The sequence below is a fragment of the Salvelinus alpinus genome, chromosome 16 (assembly GCF_045679555.1).
Source record: "Salvelinus alpinus chromosome 16, SLU_Salpinus.1, whole genome shotgun sequence".
Classification (NCBI taxonomy): domain Eukaryota; kingdom Metazoa; phylum Chordata; class Actinopteri; order Salmoniformes; family Salmonidae; genus Salvelinus; species Salvelinus alpinus.
Window position 1 is genome coordinate 48,027,591 of NC_092101.1, and position 23,328 is coordinate 48,050,918.

At 43.6% G+C, this 23,328-nt stretch overlaps 1 protein-coding gene across 4 annotated transcripts in view; it reads right to left on the reverse strand.

Annotated features, from left to right (window-relative positions):
- Window positions 1-11,373: 11,373 nt before the first annotated feature.
- The window catches only part of LOC139541620 (insulin receptor-like), a 206,184-nt gene continuing 194,229 nt past the window's right edge, over window positions 11,374-23,328 (reverse strand). For 3 of the 4 annotated variants that reach the window (XM_071346446.1, XM_071346445.1, XM_071346447.1), the window contains 4 exons: window positions 21,726-21,999; window positions 21,429-21,558; window positions 20,395-20,529; window positions 11,374-19,942 (listed from right to left, as the gene is read on the reverse strand). In XM_071346446.1, the coding sequence (XP_071202547.1) occupies window positions 19,582-19,942; window positions 20,395-20,529; window positions 21,429-21,558; window positions 21,726-21,999 (900 nt within the window). In that variant the 3' untranslated portion in view covers window positions 11,374-19,581. The remainder of the gene's footprint in view (window positions 19,943-20,394; window positions 20,530-21,428; window positions 21,559-21,725; window positions 22,000-23,328) is intronic. The other variant, XR_011668371.1, reaches the window with a different exon arrangement.

Sequence of the window (23,328 nt, forward strand, 5' to 3'; positions counted from 1 at the left end):
ACTTCTCTTCCGACAGGTGCATGATGATGGCCCATTCTATATCAAATCTAATTTGACACATATTTAGTATATGTAAAGATTAAATTGAGAATAGTCTGATGGGTGAGAATATCATCACTTGTGAATAATGCCCGGTTTGTGCAAACTAAGGCAAGGAAAGGTGCTTGCATTTTTTCTAATCATAGTCGCATGTATCATGTAGCCTAGCTAGCCTATAGGCCTCAATGTTTTGATAAGGTTTGTATAACAACTAAAGTAGCCTATAGGCCTAGGACCCCTGGAAGAGGGTTGGAGAGCCCATCGCCTACAGAACATAGTGAAACACATTAACTGTTTAACATTGCCTCGGAACTCGTTTGGGGGAAAATATCCTTTCTATTTTATTCAGCTTTGTTCAATTGGGGCGGCAGGGTAACCTAGTGGTTAGAGCATTGGACTAGTAACCGAAAGGTTGCAAGTTCAAATCCCCGAGCTGACAAGGTACAAATCTGTCGTTCTGCCCCTGAACAGGCAGTTAACCCACTGTTCCTAGGCCGTCATTGAAAACAAGAATTTGTTCTTAACTGCCTAGTTAAATAAAGGTAAATTTTTTATATATTTTTTCTTACTATAAAATAATGTAAAATAATGCCACGGGAATTATAAGCAAGTCTGTCTGCTAAATGAACTAGTGTAGCCCACAGCCATTTGGCATCTTTAAAGATATGTGACAGATGTATTGTTTAGGTAAAATAAAAAAAATACACTGAATAAAAATATAAACACAACATTTAAAGTGTTGTTCCCATGTTTCATTAGCTGAAATAAAAGATACCAGCACGTTGTGCTGGGGACAATAAAAGGCCACCAATGTGCAGTTTTGTCACACAACACAATGCCACAGATGTCTCAAGTTTTGACGGAGCCAGCAATTGGCATGCTGACTGCAGGAATGTCCACCAGGGGCCTCACAAGTGGCATAGTGGTCTAAGGCACTGCATCGCAGTGCTAGCTGTGCCACTGCGGTCCTCGTTCGAGTCCAGGCTCTGTCGCAGCTGGCCGTGACCGGGAGACCCATGGGGCAGCGCACAATTGGCCCAGTGTCATCTGGGTTAATGGAGGGTTTGGCCGGTAGGGATGTTCTTGTCCCATTGCGCTCTAGTGACTCCTGTGGCGGGCCGGGCGCAATGCACGCTAACACGGTCGCCAGGTGTAATGTGTTTCCTCCGACACATTGGTGCGGCTGGCTTCCGGGTTAAGCGGGCTTTGTCTCAAGAAGCAGTGCGGCTTGGCTGGGTTGTGTGGCTGGGTTGTGTTTCGGAGGACGCATGGCTCTCGACCTTCGCCTCTCCCGAGTCCGTATGGGAGTTGCAGCGATGAGACAAGACTGTAACTACTACCAATTGGGGAGAAAAACAGGTCAATGTAAAAAAAAAATGTTTTTTTTAATGCTAATAATAATTAATATTAATAATAATAAAATGAATGTCCACCAGAGCTGTAGCCAGAGAATTGAATGTTAATTTCTCTACCATAAGCCTCCTATGTTGTTTTAGAACATTTGGAAGTGCGTCCAACCGGCCTCACAACCGCAGACCACATGTATGGTGTGGTGTGGGCGAGCGGTTTTCTGATGTCAACATTGTGAACTGAGGTGGCGGTGGCGGTGGGGTTATGGTATGGGCAGGCATAAGCTACGGACAACGAACACAATTGGATTTTATCGATGTCAATTTCAATGCACAGAAATAACGTGACGAGATCCTGTGACAATATATTTTTTTAAAGGTTTCTGTGATCAACAGATGCATATCTGTATTCCAAGTCATGTGAAATCCATAGATTAAGGCCTAATGAATTGATTTAACATGACTGATTTCCTTTATATGAACTGTAACTCAGTGAAATCTTAGAAATTGTCACATGTTGCGTTTATATTTTTGTTCAGTATACATGTGATATGAAATCTGTGGGCATGACACACATCAACACCTGTCATCTCACATCCCTTAGAGACAGAAAGGCACTTTGATCATCCATTTATGACAACGTGAAAGCACTGAGCGCTCCACACCAAAGGAAATAGACAAAACCTCACTGTGGCAAAAAAATAAAAAAACATTATACAACATCAATATAAAACACATGCTGATATATAATATAACTATTAGTTTAAGATAATAACAAAAAAATATGTATATTTTTTTCAAAAGTGAGAATGATTTCATTGCAGGTTTAGACCATATTAAGAACCCCAGGAGATAATGCAACTGAAATTACAAGACACAAACCTCAAGATTCCATATCTGAAGAAACTGGAAGACCACCATAACGCAGGAGATCAACAAAAACATGATTTTTAAAGTGTGATGAGGAGAAAGGCAGAGAAAGGGAGACAGTAGTAGCAGTAGCAAAAAAAGAAAAAAGGTGATGGTTGTAGCTACCTCTCTTGAAGGACCAACGTTTCATCCAGAGTTTGGAGAAAGAAGGCCAGGAGTTGTTTAAGGGAGAATCTGCCATAGAGAAGGCTATCTGGAGCTGGTTAGCTCGCCGTGCAACACCGAGACTTGGGCTGAGCGAGTGAGCGAGTGAAAGAGTCCGAGAGAAAACGAGGGGGGGGGGAGGGACGAACGAGTATCCCAGGCAGAGTCGGATCAGGGAGCTGCTGGGGATTACCTAACCACAGATAACATACATTCCAAATGGCACCCTATTCCGTATGTAGTGCACTATTTTTAACCAGGGCCCAATGGTCAAAAGTAGTGCACTACATAGGGAATAGGATGCCATTTGGGATGTAGATATTGAAACCCAGGGGCTCCTGGATAGGGGCTGGCTGGGAGAGAACAGACACAGTGAGGGGAAGTGATAGAGGCACCGTGGAGAGAGGGAGGGAGGGGATGAAAAGAGGCGACGGAGAGAGGGAAGACTTTGATGAAGAGGGGAAGGGAAAGGTGTGAGGGCGGAGTGGCTGAAGAGAGGTAGGAAAGAGTTTAACTGTGAAGAAGTCTGGGAAGATGAAGGGATGGGAGGGGAGAGTGGTAAAAAAGGACAGAGGGCAGCAGCAAGTCGAGCATTAGGAGGGTTAGCTGGGCGTTAGGAGGGTTAGCTGAGCGTTAGCTGAGCGTTAGGAGGGTTAGCTGAGCGTTAGGAGGGTTAGCTGAGCATTAGGAGGGTTAGCTGAGCGTTAGGAGGGTTAGCTGAGCGTTAAGAGGGTTAGCTGAACGTTAGGAGGGTTAGCTGAGCGTTAGCTGAGCGTTAGGAGGGTTAAGTTAGCTGAGCATTAGGAGGGTTAGCTGAGCATTAGGAGGGTTAGCTGAGCGTTAGGAGGGTTAGCTGAGCGTTAGGAGGGTTAGCTGAGCATTAGGAGGGTTAGCTGAGCGTTAAGAGGGTTAGCTGAGCGTTAAGAGGGTTAGCTGAGCATTAGGAGGGTTAGCTGAGCATTAGGAGGGTTAGCTGAGCGTTAGGAGGGTTAGGTTAGCTGAGCATTAGGAGGGTTAGCTGAGCGTTAAGAGGGTTAGCTGAGCGTTAAGAGGGTTAGCTGAGCGTTAAGAGGGTTAGCTGATCGTTAGGAGGGTTAGCTGAGCATTAAGAGGGTTAGCTGAGCGTTAAGAAGGTTAGCTGAGCATTAAGACTGTTAGCTGAGCGTTAGGAGGGTTAGCTGAGCGTTAGGAGGGTTAGCTGAGCGTTAGGAGGGTTAGCTGAGCGTTAGGAGGGTTAGCTGAGCGTTAAGAGGGTTAGCTGAGCGTTAGGAGGGTTAGCTGAGCGTTAAGAGGGTTAGCTGAGCGTTAGGAGGGTTAGCTGAGCATTAGGAGAGTTAGCTGAGCGTTAGGAGGGTTAGCTGAGCATTAGGAGAGTTAGCTGAGCGTTAGGAGGGTTAGCTGACCGTTAGCTGAGCATTAGGAGGGTTAGCTGAGCGTTAAGAGGGTTAGCTGAGCGTTAGGAGGGTTAGCTGAGAGTTAGCTGGGCATTAGGAGGGTTAGCTGAGCATTAGGAGGGTTAGCTGAGCGTTAGGAGGGTTAGCTGAGCTTTAGGAGGGTTAGCTGAGCGTTAGGAGGGTTTAGCTGAGCATTAGGAGGGTTAGCTGAGCGTTAAGAGGGTTAGCTGAGCATTAGGAGGGTTAGCTGAGCGTTAAGAGGGTTAGCTGAGCGTTAAGAGGGTTAGCTGAGCGTTAGGAGGGTTTAGCTGAGCATTAGGAGGGTTAGCTGAGCGTTAGGAGGGTTAGCTGAGCATTAGGAGGGTTAAGTTAGCTGAGCATTAGGAGGGTTAGCTGAGCGTTAAGAGGGTTAGCTGAGCATTAGGAGGGTTAGCTGAGCGTTAAGAGGGTTAGTTGAGCATTAGGAGGGTTAGCTGAGCGTTAAGAGGGTTAGCTGAGCGTTAGGAGGGTTAGCTGAGAGTTAAGAGGGTTAGCTGAGCATTAGGAGGGTTAGCTGAGCGTTAGGAGGGTTAGCTGAGCGTTAAGAGGGTTAGCTGAGCTTTAGGAGGGTTAGCTGAGCATTAGGAGGGTAAACTGAGCATTAGAAATGTTAAGAACGACGAAGGCTTTGCAATCACAGTTGATCATGTGCTCGATTTAAAAAATTGTCATACCTCAACATATTCAACGTAATAAATCTATCAGACATTGCTCATGTCCAAGAAGGACTCTGCTAAAATGTGTCTGTTATTACACAATGGACAGAAGTGATGTGATATATGATATGAAGTTAGATATGAAAACATTTGTAATTTTTTTTTTACTCACCTTCTATATATATATATATATATATATATATATATATATGAAACCCTATCCAGACAGCCTCCAGACGAAGAACCAAAAAGCAACAGGAAACCAGAGTATAGAGATGCCTTCAACCAAAAGATTCTTGTGTTCTAACCATGTTCTCTTGACGAGTGTGTGCAGTTAGTCCTCTGACTCTGCACAGTAAAAAGACAATGAACGGGGAAGAGGACAAATCAACCAAACCACAGGTCACTCACAGCTTCCTCTTTTCAGCTTCTCTGTGCCATGTTAGCTGAGGACAAAGTGGCATACTCATGTACAGCCACACTAGCCTTGTTCCAATATTACACAATCAACTCATATTGTTTTCTCTCTTTCAGTTCCATACGCTTTCACAAGCTTCGAGTATAACTTTATAATCATTTCTCATATGTAACAAGCTTCAATAGTTCATTCAAATTGAAACTATAAAGCCAATCATTCTGATACGATTTCTCTACTTGTGTTCGTGTCGTCTACTCGTCCGTTTCTCTGTTTGTGTCATCATAACGCTGTGCTGATCTGGGAAACTGTTGAGCGGAACTTGTGCGCTCTGAAGTGGTTTCCGTGGTGAGATTAGACCTTTACATTGACACACTGTTTATTGTATTTAAGTGTGAAAATACAGAGTGTGTTGATGAAGAGGTTGCAGCAAGACAGTCGTTCTAAGTTCAGTGGCAATTCAGGAAGGGGCAACATATCTGAACTTTCAGATAGAAATGTGTGTAGAATTTGTTTGAATTATATTTCGTGATATAGAATAAGGAATGGACCGTGTCAGTTCTATACATTGGATTTTGGTCCACACAAGATGCTCCAGTTCACTAGTAGTGGAAAACTGCATTCACTCAGACAGCATATATATATGTAACAGTTCTCTTTAGTCCGTCCGACCCGGGCGCGAACCAGGGACCCTCTGCACACATCAACAACAGTCACCCACGAAGCATCGTTACCCATCGCTCCACAAAAGCCGCGTCCCTTGCATAGCAAAGGGGAACCACTACTTCAAGGTCTCAGAGCAAGTGACGTAACCGATTGAAAGGCTATTAGCGCGCACCACCGCTAACTAGCTAGCCATTAAAATCCGTTACATATAGATATCTACATTGAACTAACTTGGAATGACTTTGTGATCGAACATTTGAGGGAACACTGCTCTTAACAACGTAGACATGTGACACAACCATATTCTGAATCACATGTGGCTTGACAGTGTATATGTGCAGTGTGAAGTCAATAGTTGGTGGCCTATTGACATTGATGTACATCAGTGTTTAGTCCAGAGGGCTATACTACAAAACAGAAAGAATGACTTAGCCAGACAGGTAACTTGCCTAAAAAGTCTGAAGTAATTTAAGTTTGAAAGATAAGCTTAAAATGGGCATGGTCTCAAACAACCAAAATCACACCAAGTTAAGCATTCTTAATGAATCAGATAAACCAAAAGTCATTTCTGGTTGTTTTTTTAACTCATCAATCCTTCTTTTAGAAAATACCCCTCTGATTCTACAGTACTGTATTTACATGGCTGAATAGAGGTCACACCATGATCATATTCATTTACGCATCAGTTGGTCCGGTTAGTACAAGTCGACCTTATGCACAGATTCAGGATTAGCTTACACTTTCCGAATTCCACCAGGGGAGGGGGAAATGCAAAACTTTTTTGTATTTTACCCCCTTTTCGTGGTATCCAATTGTTAGTAGTTACTATCTTGTCTCAACTCCCGTACGGGCTCGGGAGAGCCCGAAACACAACCCAGCCAAGCCGCACTGCTTCTTAACACAGCGCGCGGAAGCCAGCTGCACCAATGTGTCGGAGGAAACACCGTGCACCTGGCGACCTGGTCAGCGCGCACTGCACCCGACCCGCCACAGGAGTCACTAGTGCGCGATGAGACAAGGATATCCCTACCGGCCGACGCTAGGCCAACTGTGCGTCGCCCCACGGACCTCCCGCTCGCAGCCGGCTGCGACAGAGCCTGGGCGCGAACCCAGTGTCTGGTGGCACAGCTAGCGCTGCGATGCAGTGCCCTAGACCACTGCGCCACCCGGGAGACCCCTGGAAATGCAAAACTGACCTTAGTTCAGTGTCTAAAGTGAATATGAAACCATGGAATTTGAGAATCGCTAATGTTCTGTTGTTCACTGCTCCACCTATGTGTTAGTCATTTAGCAGACCCTCTTATCCAGAGCGATTAACAGTTAGTTAATTCATCTTAAAAACCACATATCACTGTCATAGTTAGTAAAACTCCCTAGTTGTACTCCTGTAGTAAAATCCTAGTACCGTACAAACAGACTGGCAGATACTAGCAGATCAGGTCAAAACGGAAAACATTGCCGCTGCTGTAGCATCTGGGAAGGGATTGTTACATTTGAACTTACGCTTGACCTTTTTGACCAGGCTGACATAAAAAAATTGAAAATGTGCTGATTTAGTGTCATAATGAGCAGGACACAAGAGTTCATTATGCCTGAAACACATTCCTCAAATACACTGAGGCTAAGGAGCATAACAAGAAAAACATTCTCCAATAAATGTATTCATAATTTTAATATTAAACAGTTAATTGTTGAATAATTTACACAAAGCAAGATTTTCATATTATTCCAACATTTACTGTACATATCACTGCTTGGCTCTCCTTGAAAACAGAAAAAAATACATTGTCAAGCTTTATTTAGTCATGGCACATTTTGATCCTGTACGTGTGTGTGTGTGTGTGTTATTGTGACAAGAGAGTGAATATGATATTGATATATGTGATATACATAAAGGCAATGGTACATGTGGATCCAGTGTAGGGATGTAGCCATCTTTGTGGTTGTACATGGGTGTGATACATTAATACGCATCTATGTGACACAATGTAGCTGTAGATACAGTGTCTTCAGAAAGTGTCTGATACCCCTTGACTTATTCCACATTTTGTGGAACATTCAATCTTGGTAAGCAACTGCAGTGTAGATTTGGCCTTGTGTTTTAGGTTATTGTCCTGCTGAAAGGTGAATTCATCTCCCAGTGTCTGGAGGAAAGCAGACTGAATCAGGTTTTCCTCCCTCTAGGATTTTGCCTGTGCTTAGCTCCAGCCGTTTCTTTTTTATCCTGAAAAACTCCCCAGTCCTTAACGATTACAAGCATACCCATAACATGATGCTTGAAAATATGGAGAGTGGTACTCAGTAATGTGTTGTATTGGATTTGGCCCAAACATAACACTTGGTATTCAGGACAAAATGTTTGTTTTGGCAATATTTTTGCAAGACTACTTTAGTGCCTTGTTGCTAACAGGATGCATGTACAGGCTTCCTTCGTTTCACCCTGTCAATTAGGTTTTTTATTGTGGAGTAACTACAACGTTGTTGATCCATCCTCAGTTTTCTCCTATCAAAACCATTAAGCTCTGTAACTGTTTTAAAGTCATCCTTGGCCTCATGGTGAAATCCCTGAGCAGTTTCCTTCCTCTCCGGCAACTGAGTTAGGAATGATGCCTGTATCTTTGGATGGTGTATCAATACACCCAGTCACCACAAAGTGTAATTCATAACGTCACCATGCTCAATGGGGTATTCAATGTCTGCTTTTTTTATTTTACCCATCTACCAATAGGTGCCCTTCTTTGCGAGGCATTGGAAAACCTCCCTGGTCTTTGTGGTTGAATCTGTGTTTGAAATCCACTACTCGACTGAGGGACCTTACAGACAATGGTATGTGTGGGGTACAGAGATGAGGTAGTCATTCAAACATCAGGTTAAACACTATTATTGCACACAGAGTCCATGGAACTTACTCTAAGCACATTTGTTGTCCTGAACTTATGTGGACTTGCCCTAAGAAAGGGGTTGAATATTTGACTCAAGACATTACAGGGTTTCATTTTTAATTAATTTGTAAAAATGTCTAAAAATATTTTCTACTTTGCCATTATGGGGTATTGTGTGTAGGCCTGTTACAATTCATATATATATATATACACATTTTTCTTTTTCTTCTTCTTTAATTTTTTTTTTTTTTTTTAATTCAGTCTAACACAACCAAAAAGTGGGAAAAAGTCAAGCAGTGTGAATACTGGCTGAAGGCACTGTGATGTATCAATGATGAATACATCAGTATATCTTCTATCATGGCATAAAGAGGCATGTATCCTGCCAGCCTACACACAGCATTCTGGAGCCATCTATGTGCACAGAGGGAGAAGGAGCAGCAGTCACAACACAAAGAAACAAAACCCATGGTAAGACTTCAACCAAGGACGACAGCGAGACAACTCCACCTACAGAGACACACAGGGGCTAGAGAGAGACTAACATCTAGCGAGCTGTGTAAACTAGAGCAGACCACCGACTCCCCATTACCCACCGACTCCCCATTACTCCCTAAACCCTCAATATCACCCCCACCACTACTATACTGAACCCCTTTACCCTCTAAACCCTCAATATCACCCCCACCATTACTATACTGAACCCCTTTACCCCCTAAACCCTCAATATCATCATGGCCACCCCCACCATTACTATACTGAACCCCTTTACCCCCGAAACCCTCAATATCACCCCCACCATTACTATACAGAACCCCTTTACCCTCTAAACCCTCAATATCACCCCCACCATTACTATACTGAACCCCTTTACCCCCTAAACCTTCAATATCACCCCCAACATTACTATACAGAACCCCTTTACCCCCTAAACCCTCAATATCACCCCCACCATTACTATACTGAACCCCTTTACCCCCTAAACCCTCAATATCACCCCACCATTACTATACTGAACCCCTTTACCCTCTAAACCCTCAATATCACCCCCACCATTACTATACTGTACCCCTTTACCCCCTAAACCCTCAATACCACCCCCACCATTACTATACTGAACCCCTTTACCCCCTAAACCCTCAATATCACCCCCACCACTACTATACTGAACCCCTTTACCCCCTAAACCCTCAACATCATCATGGCCACCCCCACCACTACTATACTGAACCCCTTTACCCTCTAGCACATCTGTTTGCATCAGTAACCTTGTTGACTTGACACCGAATAAACAAAAACACAAAAAAACTGTTTCAGCAACAGCAAATATATCATTATTACATCTGTAGATGTGTGTAGATGTAGACTAGTTTGGCAGAATCAGTAAAAAAAAAAAAAAAAAGTGACTTTAAAATCGACCACCTTACACACACGTACATTTCATTACACTACTAACAGACATTGTACCAAATACACAGCTTACGGTGGTTTTCTTCATACTCCATGGTCATGTTAAATGGCTTGGCAGTCTTTAATTGTCATTTTTTATTTTATTTAACTAGGCAAGTCAGTTAAGAACAAATTCTTATTTACAATGACAGCCTACCGTGGAACAGTGGGTTAACTGCCTTGTTCAGGGGCAGAAAAACAGAGTTTTACCTTGTCAGCTCGGAGATTCGATCCAGCAACCTTTTGGTTACTGGCCCAACGCTCTAACCACTAGCCTACCTGCCCAACGCTCTAACCACTAGGCTACCTGCCCAACGCTCTAACCACTAGGCTACCTGTCCGTCGCTCTAACCACTAGGCTACCTGTCCGTCGCTCTAACCACTAGGCTACCTGTCCGTCGCTCTAACCACTAGGCTACCTGTCCGTCGCTCTAACCACTAGGCTACCTGTCCGTCGCTCTAACCACTAGGCTACCTGTCCGTCGCTCTAACCACTAGGCTACCTGTCCGTCGCTCTAACCACTAGGCTACCTGCCCGTCGCTCTAACCACTAGGCTACCTGCCCATCGCTCTAACCACTAGGCTACCTGCCCAACGCTCTACCCACTAGGCTACCTACCCAACGCTCTAACCACTAGGCTACCTGCCGAACGCTCTAACCACTAGGCTACCTGTCCATCGCTCTAACCACTAGGCTACCTGTCCATCGCTCTAACCACTAGGCTACCTGTCCATCGCTCTAACCACTAGGCTACCTGTCCATCGCTCTAACCACTAGGCTACCTGTCCATCGCTCTAACCACTAGGCTACCTGTCCATCGCTCTAACCACTAGGCTACCTGTCCATCGCTCTAACCACTAGGCTACCTGCCGAACGCTCTAACCACTAGGCTACCTGTCCATCGCTCTAACCACTAGGCTACCTGTCCATCGCTCTAACCACTAGGCTACCTGTCCATCGCTCTAACCACTAGGCTACCTGTCCATCGCTCTAACCACTAGGCTACCTGCCGCCCCACATTAGATTAGGATAGAACCATTGATTCTGATGCATTTTATGTTTTATATTTATTTACTAGGATTTCCTCTAGTGGTCTTTTCCAGTTTTTCCACATCGAAAAAGCAATATGCCTTTTCTGTAAGCTGTTGGTCTGAAACGAGGACATTTCATTCCATAACATTGCAATGGGCGATATTTTGCGATATATTATTATTATAAAAGATGACTGACATGCTATTGTGATTCTGGGGGGGTGGGGGGGCATGGCAACATGTAGTTAGAATGAGGAAAGAACATATTGAAATGAACATTTCAGACCACATATGTCATGATACACACGTATCATCTAGTCAGAGTTATGCTGCTCCATAATACATCGACACAACTTTCATCTGCGCAGCGCAGTAGTGTCACGAGCAAACAAAATGTTGATTTTTATTTAGAAAAAGTTATATACATTGATAACAAATGTTAAAATTCAAATCATGTACAAGAGTAGTAAAAGTTTACAGTCAGAAAAGTAATTGTATTTGCCCTCTATTTTTGGCACAACATTTTAAAATATTAATCAACATCTCTAACTGTAATACTTTTTGAAACAATACACAGAATGATGACCTGCTGCTGGATCACTAGCGTGCTCTGGCAAACCACATGTTTAGCTTATCAGAGTTTAAACTAAAACTACATTTTCCTAAATCAAGTGCTTATATTTTTCAGGGATATCTGCCGTTATTTACAGTTAAAGTTTTGATTCGTTTTAATACAAAAATTAACATTTTATTATGCATTTTAAAAATGGGAGTTCTATTCTCCCATGTCATGCATTCAATTGTTGCTAATTATAGACGATCCCATGTGCTTTGGGTGTTGTGTTTTAAATCAACAAAGCGAGTTGGCCGAGATACATAATTCTATTAGCATCAAATTAACAAACTATCAGCTTGGGGTTTGGATTCATGCACAAAACAAGTCTGAGCTTCGCCCAAGTAGAGACAAGAAGTTCAACATTTTTTGGGGGTTAAACCATGAATATCGTTTACATAATTACCCCAACACAGTATAATATGATGAATCATCAATCCAGCCAAGCTGGACGTGTTACCTCCTTCTGACTGGAGCCATGAGTTACAGAAGGCGCCTCTCTCCTGTCTTAGAATACATAATGCGTTGATACTCCAGTATTCTCCTGCTGTGGGGGTTCGTTGGGGGTATATTCCTTGACTATGGGTGATGAGCGAGTAGAGGAGACAGTCTAGTCTAGTACAGAGCAGTACAGAGCAGTCTAGTCTAGTACAGAGCAGTCCAGTCTAGAGCAGAGCAGTCCAGAGGAGACTAGTCTAGTCCAGAGCATTCCAGACCAGACTAGTCCAGACCCGGGGCAGACTAGTCCAGTCCTGGGCACTGAGGGTCTGGCTGGCTATGTAGTCAGGAGGGAGGTCAGTCTGAGCAAGGCACTATGGGACAGAGCCCTGGCTACGAGCACCGGTCCAGCTGCTGCACTTTCACATCCAGCCACCTGGTGGTAGTGAACACCACGGATCACAATGATAACAAGCATTCATTTAATCATTATGTCCATAATCTTGAAGCGCTGAAAAAAATATTGATTCACAAAGGGTCAGTTGTTTGTTTGTTTGTTGACAACTTGTTGGCTACACCCCCCCCCCCCCAAAAAAAGATAATTTGCTAGGATGACGAGAGAACTTCCACTTCAGGTTAGACAGGTAGGTAGGTAGGTAGGTAGGTGGGTAGGTAGGTGGCTCTTTCCACCCTCACACCCCCCCCCACAACTCATGCCTCCCTGAGAAGTTACAATCTAGAATACATTTTTCTGTTTATTATGGCACAAAGGATTGTCCTAGTCCAGCTCTCTCAGGGAACAGTCCTTTAACCAGCGGAGGCATGCAAGCGTCCACACAGACCGCGTCGTGGCGTCGATAGAATAACGTATTTTCACAGTAGAAAAATAATACATACAACATAAATGCAAACTGACGACAGAGAAATAAAAAAACACTTCTGGAAGATACATACAAATAAAAAAGCCTCAAGTCTGAATGCCGTCCCGTATTTGACTGACTTGAGCAGACAAGGAACTCAGAGATACACCACCCACCCACCAAAACCCAACCACTGAGGAGATCATCTATTCTGTCAATGATGAACAGCATGACCAAGACATAGCTGAGCTATAGAAGACTTTGGCTGTATGTATGTGATCAAAAGATATGCATTCATGATTTGGACGACTCGGTCTTGATGTAGAATTTCAACAACAACTAAAAAATTGAATAAAATCAAGTCTTCACTAGAACAATGCATGTCGATAAGTAGAGCAACTATCAGATAGCTAGTGGGTATGTTAAACTAGGAAACTGTTCATTTCAAAAGGACATCAAACCAAACCTGATGCTTGAGGATTCTGAGCTTCTACACAAATAAAGGGAGCGGGAACCTATCCTTTCGTGCATGATAATCACCAGTCAAATAGTTTGTAGCCATCACACCACATTCTGGCCCGATTTACCCGTTCCTAACTAACATTACTACTGAAATCAGAGTTTGTGGCAATGTTTAAAAACGCTTTTGAGGTTGTGCTTTACACTACACTGGGGATTCATCTACTTGGTTGTAAAGATGACTGACTTGACATTAGGTGAAAACTTGCTGTTTGAGTTGGACCTAATGGGATTCTATATTGTGATCGTATTCTTGTCACAGCAGTGGTCACGGGTGGGCAGTGTCCCGGTCCTCTGATTGGGCTGCAGGGATAACGACCAATAGACGGAGAGAGATGCTGTAGTGATTCCTCCAAAACTCCTGAGGTAGACTGTAGTCAAACACACAGACCAGACAACTACCAACTCCTTCTGACATTTACAGCTCTACTGTTAACAAAATAGTCTCTTCGTTTTTACCCGACTTACATTTAAAAAAACGCTTGACTAAAAAGCTAACTGGGTATTTTTGTACAATGACAACGATCATAATAAAATAAATAAAATATTAATTATCTATAATTTCTTAAAGATATGGTGATTTGGTCATATGCAGAGACAGACACCCACCATTTAACTATCTGTACTGGTCATATGTAGAGACAGACACCCACCATTTAACTATCTGTACTGGTCATATGTAGAGATAGAGACCCACCAAAAGTATGATATTGGAACATATGTTTTTTTAACATCTTGAATTGTCGAGAATCAAAATGGTGGTTTTAAAAGTTTCAACTTGGAACGCCATTCTTACTCTGTGGACTTGCCATTCAAACCTTTACAACAGACCAACATCTAGCCCACAAAGCCCTCTCACTAGCTGAAGTTCCCCATAGCAACAGATAGATAGAACTTTAAGTAGCAACGGTCATATCATTTCCAACACCTCGTCATCTCTAAACACCTCGTCATCTCTAAACACCTCGTCATCTCTAAACACCTCGTCATCTCTAAACACCTCGTCATCTCTAAACACCTCGTCATCTCTAAACACCTCGTCATCTCTAAACACCTCGTCATCTCTAAACACCTCGTCATCTCTAAACACCTCGTCATCTCTAAACACCTCGTCATCTCTAAACACCTCGTCATCTCTAAACACCTCGTCATCTCTAAACACCTCGTCATCTCTAAACACCTCGTCATCTCTAAACACCTCGTCATCTCTAAACACCTCGTCATCTCTAAACACCTCGTCATCTCTAAACACCTCGTCATCTCTAAACACCTCGTCATCTCTAAACACCTCGTCATCTCTAAACACCTCGTCATCTCTAAACACCTCGTCATCTCTAAACACCTCGTCATCTCTAAACACCTCGTCATCTCTAAACACCTCGTCATCTCTAAACACCTCGTCATCTCTAAACACCTCGTCATCTCTAAACACCTCGTCATCTCTAAACACCTCGTCATCTCTAAACACCTCGTCATCTCTAAACACCTCGTCATCTCTAAACACCTCGTCATCTCTAAACACCTCGTCATCTTTAAACACAACTTTGGTATTTACGTTTATGGGTTTAGCTCCAATCTAAGAGTCATATTTCTCTCCCTCTGTCTAATATGTACACACACACACATTAGTATGAGTGTGTGTGACCAAACAAACAAAAACAAACAAACAGTAACCAGCCTGTACAAATGTACATCCATCTCTCTGGTCTGTGGTTGGTAGAGAAGGCACTGGGTAGAGGCTGACGAGGTAACGGTTCCACTATCTCAGACACAGGCAGACGGGTTAACAGAGATAACTGGGCGATGATGAATGGGCGGGTTAGGTTTAATAACACCAGGCCCATTACACTAAGCTCTAAACACCAGGTTCAAAGTGCTGAGTGGATGAATGCAGACCAGATTGACTTGCCCTTAGCTCCCAGTGTGCTTTTCTGTCCCTTATCGATGCTTCTGACAACAGACAATGAGTATCGCTGCCTTAGGCTAGAGGGAGGGATAAACGTGTGTAAACCACTAATGATCGGGCTATTTGTGCTTCTCCATTGAAATGCTGTAAACACTTCTCAATCAACCTCTGTCATTAACACCAATGTGTGGTTTCCATCAGATAGAATGTATGTCTGTGTGATTGTGTGTGAGATTGTGTGTGTGTGTGTGTGTGTGTGTGTGTGTGTGTGTGTGTGTGTGTGTATAATAATCTTTATATTTTAAAATCAGGACTTAGCCTTGTGCTGGGAAAAGCTGCCAGCAATGTTGTGATGTCTGTTCGGAACATAGCAATATGACTGTACACGGACAGAGGTGAACAATTTCATGACCCATCTTTCGATATTGGAGCGAAAGGTTTACAAAATCGAAACTGTGGTGGTGTGAGGTCCTCTAAAGAGGCAGGTAAAGGTGTGGGATTGAGTTCAATATCTTGTACGTTTAGGGTTGGGGGGGTTGTGAATAACGGGCACACGGGTAGTCCTAATAGAACGCCACGGACCACAACGTCGACAGTGGAATGTCGGGGGGGGGGGGGGGGGGGACAGCATTTCCTGACTCACACACTACATGTGATAGAGGGGATGTAATAGGATTAATAGTACCAGCCCCCCAACGCCGCCCCAGCTTCGCTCCATTAACCCCAACACATACACCATCTAACTGCTCCTCTCTCTCTCTCGCTGCCGCCCGCTGTAGTCTCGGAATGCAATAGGAACTTTCCAGAACGTTCTGATCAAAAGCACTCAACCACAGTAACATGGAAAATTCCACCAGCAGCCTGATTGTGACCTCCTTCCTGTGTCAGCGAGCAGTACAGCCAATGGGCTGTCAGAACTTTCTGTTGTTATGTGGGGAGGGGGTGAAGGGTGATGGTAGGGTCAGAACAAACCTAGTCGTATGAGGACACAGGGCTGTGAAAGAGTAGATGATGATGCCAGGTAGCCACTCATGGGGCGGCAGGGTAGCCTAGTGGTTAGAGCGTTGGACTAGTAATCGAAAAGTTGCAAGATCGAATCCCCGAGCTGACAAGGTAAAAATCTGTCGTTCTGCCCCTGAACAAGCCAGTTAACCCACCGTTCCCCGGTAGGCCGTCATTGAAAATAAGAATTTGTTCTTAACTGACTTGCCTAGTTTAATAAAGGTAAAATATAAAGTACTGCAGGGGATCTCCCTCCCAAGTGCTGATGCTACGGGCTCTTGCAATACATCCACCTATATAGGCTTCTGCCACAATCTCCAGTCAGCTCAGGTGAGATATAGATCAAATAGATGAGTCTCCTCTGACCTATAACCCTAGAAACACCCCTACCAATAGAACAAGACAATGAAGTACAATCATCAGGACAAGACGAGCGGTCTGTCCAAGCAGACATCACATCTCTACTGATAATACCAACCAATCAATAGATCGCTAACGATCAACCATAGATAAGAGAAATGAATATAGTCACATCAATGTTCAATAACAGATAACATGACGTCTAGACCCTGGTTCTATCGGACCAAAGATACAACAGATAGGAAACCAAGGAGTTTCGGTTGGAGCAGAATTACCACCCAAACTCGTCCACTGACCGAAGAACAGCATTTGAAAGATGCCATGATTTTTCTAAAATGGTGGGCTGCCCTTTGATGCCGAGGAGAACAGGGTTGGACAGAGAAGTGAAATCCCGTGTGACGGTCTAAGACACAGAGCATTGACCATCTATTAGTGTCATTTTCAGGGTTAGAAACATTAAGAATAAAATAAGAACATCTTACAGGAAAGCCTCAGATGAAAACATTAAACATTAACTATTTACAAGAACATAAATATCGTATATATTATATATAAAATATTGATATAAAAAAAACAATATTCCATATATACTATATACAAAACCAGTCAAGTTTGAACACACCTACTCATTTCAGAGTTTTTCTTAATTTAAAAAATATATATTTTCTACATTGTAGAATAATAGTGAAGATATCAAAACTATTAAATAACACATATGGAATCATGTAGTAACCAAAAGTGTTAAACAAATCAAAATATATTTTATATTTAAAATTCTTCAAAGTAGCCAACCTTTGCCTTGACAGCTTTGCACAGTCTTGGCATTCTCTCAACCAGCTTCATGAGGTAGTCACCTGGAATGCATTTCAATTAACAGGTGTGACTTAAAAAGTTAATTGGTGGAATTTCTTTCCTTCTTAATGCGTTTGAGCCACTCAGTTGTGTTGTGACAAGGTAGGGGTGGTATACTGAAGATAGCCCTATTTGGTAAAAGACCAAGTCCATATTATGGCAAGAACAGCTCAAATAAGCAAAGAGAAACGACAGTCCATCATTATAAGACATGAAGGTCAGTCAAAGCGGAAAATTAAGAACTTTTAAAGTTTCTTCAAGTGCAGATGCAAAAACCATCAAGCGCTATGATGAAACTGGCTCTCATGAGGACCGACACAGGAAAGGAAGACCCAGAGTTACCTCTGCTGCAGAGGATAAGTTCATTAGAGTTACCAGCCTCAGATTGCATCCCAAATAAATGCTACAGAGTTCAAGTAACAGACGCATCTCAACATCAACTGTTCAGAGGAGACTGCGTGAATCAGGCCTTCATGGTCGAATTGCTACAAAGAAACCACTACTATAGGACACCAATAAGAAGAAGAGACTTGCTTATGCCAAGAAACACGAGCAATGGACATTAGACCCGTGAAAATCTGTCCTTTGGTCTGATGAGTCCAAATTTGAGATTTTTGGTTCCAACTGCCGTGTCTTTGTGAGATGCAGAGTAGGTGAACGGATGATCTCTTCTTGTGTGGTTCCCAACGTGAAGCATGGAGGTCTGATTGTGTGGGGGTGCTTTGCTGGTGACACTGTCTGTGATTTATTTAGAATACAAGGCACCCTTAACCAGCATGGCTACCACAGCGATACACCATCCCATCTGGTTTGCGCTTAGTGGGACTATCATTTGTTTTTCAACAGGACAATGACCCCAAACACATTTCCAGGCTGTGTAAGTGCTATTTGACCAAGGAGAGTTGGACCGCAGAGTGAAGGAAAAGCAGCCAACAACTGCTCAGCATATGTGGGAACTCCAAGACTGTTGGAAAAGCATTACTCATGAAACTGGTTGAGAGAATGCCAAGAGTGTGCAAAGCTGTCATCAAGGCAAAGGGTGGCTACTTTGAAATATTTTAAATATAAAATATATTTTGATTTGTTTAACACTTTTTTGGTTACTACATGATTCCATATATGTTATTTCATAGTTTTGATGTCTTCACTATTATTATACAATATAAGAAAATAGTAAAAATAAAGAAAAACCCTGGAATGAGTAGGTGTCTCCAAACATTTGACTGGTACTGTATATTCTATATATATTCTATACCCACTAAAATATATCAAAGCAGCAGCTATTGGTCAGTCGGAGGAACTGTTTTGTCCAACTTTAACTGTTTAAATATCCTTCAGCCATAACGCGAGGACACAGAAATAAAACAAAGAGATGAGACAACAACAAAAAAGCGAATAAATTACAACTATTCACCAAACACCACAATAATCTGTGAAGTTTAGCATTCTGCAGAAAAAAAAGACATTTTCCTCTACAAATAGACATTTGTTCTAGGAGAGAGTCTATGCCATCCCACAATTCCAAACGGTTTAGTCATTGTTCAAAGGAAAAGAATACAAACATTGATACACTTCTCTTTGTTTATAGGCCACGTATAAAAAGGCCACTATCTGAAAACATTTTCACTTGAAAACGAAACAGGAGAATGGAGGAGAGATGGGACAGCCTGGGGAGGGGAGAGAGAGAGAGAGAGAGAGAGAGAGAGGTTTGGATCATAAGCAGCCTTATGGTTCTTTAAGCTGTGTGTTCACAGTTTTTTATTTTTCCAGCAGACCAGTCCTGGAAACTTGGCAATTGTGAAAACAAAATAGAGTAGAAAGTTGTAGTAGATGATTCTGGATAAATGCGGAAAATGTCTCAACATATACCAAAACTTTTGCATCCTGTGCCGCCATGCTTGGCAGCTGTGAGGAAGAAATTAAAAAAAGTCCTGAGATCTGTATTTAATTTTTTTGAAGGGCTTCTGAAAGAGTAATATAATAAAAAGAATAATTAGAAAACGATAGAACAAAGGAGGTGAAAAGAAGAGAAAATGTTAGGAAGGGCTGGATCTGGGCAACGATAAGATTCGTCCGTTTTTCTTGCCACCGTTCATGTGCGTGTAAGGCACGTGTTCCTCGTAATTGCCCCTCAGGCCCTGACTAGGTCCCTCATCTCTGGACAGACTGTCTCTGTCCTCTCTCTGGGAGTAGGATGACGGGTCCAGCGGGATGCTCTCCATGTTTTCCAGGTCCAAGTCAAACTCCTCCGACTCCGGGAGCTTGTTCTCCTCGCTGTAGAAGAAGGAGACCTCCTGGAAGCTGGGGTGAAGGTCCTCCTTCAACATCTCAATGATTTCCTGGAAGGTGGGACGCATCTTGGGGTTGTACTGCCAGCACATCGTCATCAGGTTGTGGCTGAGGGAGGAAGAGAGGGAGAAAGAGGGAGGAGGAGAGGGAGAAAGAGGGAAGAGGAGAGGGAGAAAGAGGGAAGAGGAGAGGGAGAAAGAGGGAGGAGGAGAGGGAGAAAGAGGGAGGAGGAGAGGGAGAAAGAGGGAGGAGGAGAGGGAGAAAGAGGGAGGAGGAGAGGGAGAAAGAGGGAGGAGGAGAGGGAGAAAGAGGGAGGAGGAGAAAGATTAATGAATGAGAGAGAATCTATGGGCTCTATCCACAAGCAGCTCACCTCAGTTAGTCCCCATTGAAGCACAACTAGCCCTGGAATATTGTATGCATGCAGTAGGTGGTAACTCAAACTGTTAACCAATTCAAAATAATTTACATCATGTACTTTGTATGCTTGGTAGTGGATATCAAGGTAAAAGACAACAGATCCCACGATGCACAAAAAGTCTAGTGTTTGAGACACTTACATCCTCTGTTCACAGTTCTCTGGTCTGTCCAGGTATCCTCCGTCCATGACGAACTTGAGGACCTGTTCATTGGACAGGCCCTGGTACGGCTGCTCTGCCAGGGTACTGACCTCCCACAACACCACGCCAAACGACCTGGGGTCAGACAGACAGACATTACCAGACAGATATTATCTCAAGACAACAGCAAAAACAAAAAACAGGATGTGAATAAGAAAATAAAAGACGAGTGGCCTCAAATTCAACTCTGGACCTTGAAACCAGTTCATCTGCTTTATTTAATCATTTACGGGTCTGATTTAGACCTGGGACATGAGGTGGATGATTCCCCTCTAATCAGGGACTGATTTAGACCTGGGACATGAGGTGGATGATTCCTCTCTAATCAGGGACTGATTTAGACCTGGGACATTAGGTGGGTGATTCCCCTCTAATCAGGGACTGATTTAGACCTGGGACATGAGGTGGATGATTCCCCTCTAATCAGGGTCTGATTTAGACCTGGGACATGAGGTGGGTGATTCCCCTCTAATCAGGGACTGATTTAGACCTGGGACATTAGGTGGATGATTCCCCTCTAATCAGGGACTGATTTAGACCTGGGACATTAGGTGGATGATTCCCCTCTAATCAGGGACTGATTTAGACCTGGGACATTAGGTGGGTGATTCCCCTCTAATCAGGGACTGATTTAGACCTGGGACATTAGGTGGATGATTCCTCTCTAATCAGGGACTGATTTAGACCTGGGACATTAGGTGGGTACAATTAATCATCAGGTAGAACAGCAAACCAGCAGTAGGGTTAGATTTGAATCCCCCCTGGACTAGAGTAACAACTGAATAAAACAGTGCTGACAGAGTTACTGTAGACATAAAGGGGGTTGGAACGGGGGGGGGGGGGGAGTGGAGAAAGATGTTCCTTCTCTCAACAAATAAAATAGGTTCTTGCTCTCAGGAGATTGAATAGGGTGGATGAAACGGGTGGAGCAGACAGGCCCATCTGACATCAGTGGCAGCCCAAGTCTTCCTCACCAGCAGTCTGAATGAGCGGTGAACACTCCGTCCTTGAGCGACTCGGGAGCCATCCACCTTACAGGGAGCAGACCCTTTCCTCCCTTGCGGTAGTAGTCCGTCTCGTAGATATCTCTGGTCATACCAAAGTCTGGAGAAACACAGTCGTGTATATATATATATATCAACCACAGGCACACACACACGAGCCGCTTTGTTACAATACAGACATTCCACCACTCCTGAATTATTAACCCAAGCCTCATACACCAGTCACAGAGAGAATCACGTGTTTGGTACAGTCTTAAAGTACTGTACCTCCGATCTTGACGGTGTTGTCCTCAGCCACCATGCAGTTCCTGGCAGCTAGATCTCTGTGGACAAACTTCTTGGCGTTGAGGTAGGCCATGCCGTCTGCTATCTCTCCTGACACCTGGATCATCTCTTTCAGTGTGGGAGGGGGCTTCCCTGTGGGGTTACTCTCGGAGTCTGGGCGGAGGGCCCGTAGGAAGCTCTTCAGATCTCCATGGGTCATCAGCTCCATCACCACCAGAGTGGGCTGGCCCTTAGACACCACACCCAGCAGACGCACCTACAGACAGAGAGAACAGGGAGACTTAGTCACTACACTACAGACAGAGAACAGGGAGACTTAGTCACTACACTACAGACAGAGAACAGGGAGAGTTAGTCACTACACTACAGACAGAGAGAACAGGGAGAGTTAGTCACTACACTACAGACAGAGAGAACAGGGAGACTTAGTCACTACACTACAGACAGAGAACAGGGAGAGTTAGTCACTACACTACAGACAGAGAGAACAGGGAGAGTTAGTCACTACACTACAGACAGAGAACAGGGAGACGTAGTCACTACACTACAGACAGAGAGAACAGGGAGACAGTCACTACACTACAGACAGAGAGAACAGGGAGAGTTAGTCACTACACTACAGACAGAGAGAACAGGGAGAGTTAGTCCCTACACTACAGACAGAGAACAGGGAGACTTAGTCACTACACTACAGACAGAGAGAACAGGGAGAGTTAGTCACTACACTACAGACAGAGAGAACAGGGAGAGTTAGTCCCTACACTACAGACAGAGAACAGGGAGACTTAGTCACTACACTACAGACAGAGAGAACAGGGAGAGTTAGTCACTACACTACAGACAGAGAACAGGGAGACTTAGTCACTACACTACAGACAGAGAGAACAGGGAGACAGTCACTACACTACAGACAGAGAGAACAGGGAGAGTTAGTCACTACAATACAGACAGAGAACAGGGAGAGTTAGTCACTACACTACAGACAGAGAACAGGGAGAGTTAGTCACTACACTACAGACAGAGAACAAGGAGACAGTCACTACACTACAGACAGAGAGAACAGGGAGAGTTAGTCACTACACTACAGACAGAGAACAGGGAGAGTTAGTCACTACACTACAGACAGAGATACTTAGTCACTACACTACAGACAGAGAGAACAGGGAGAGTTAGTCACTACACTACAGACAGAGAGAACAGGGAGAGTTAGTCACTACACTACAGACAGAGAACAGGGAGAGTTAGTCACTACACTACAGACAGAGATACTTAGTCACTACACTACAGACAGAGAGAACAGGGAGAGTTAGTCACTACACTACAGACAGAGAGAACAGGGAGAGTTAGTCACTACACTACAGACAGAGAGAGTTAGTCACTACACTACAGACAGAGAGAGTTAGTCACTACACTACAGACAGAGAGAGTTAGTCACTACACTACAGACAGAGAGAGTTAGTCACTACACTACAGACAGAGAGAGTTAGTCACTACACTACAGACAGAGAGACTTAGTCACTACACTACAGACAGAGAGACTTAGTCACTACACTACAGACAGAGAGACTTAGTCACTACACTACAG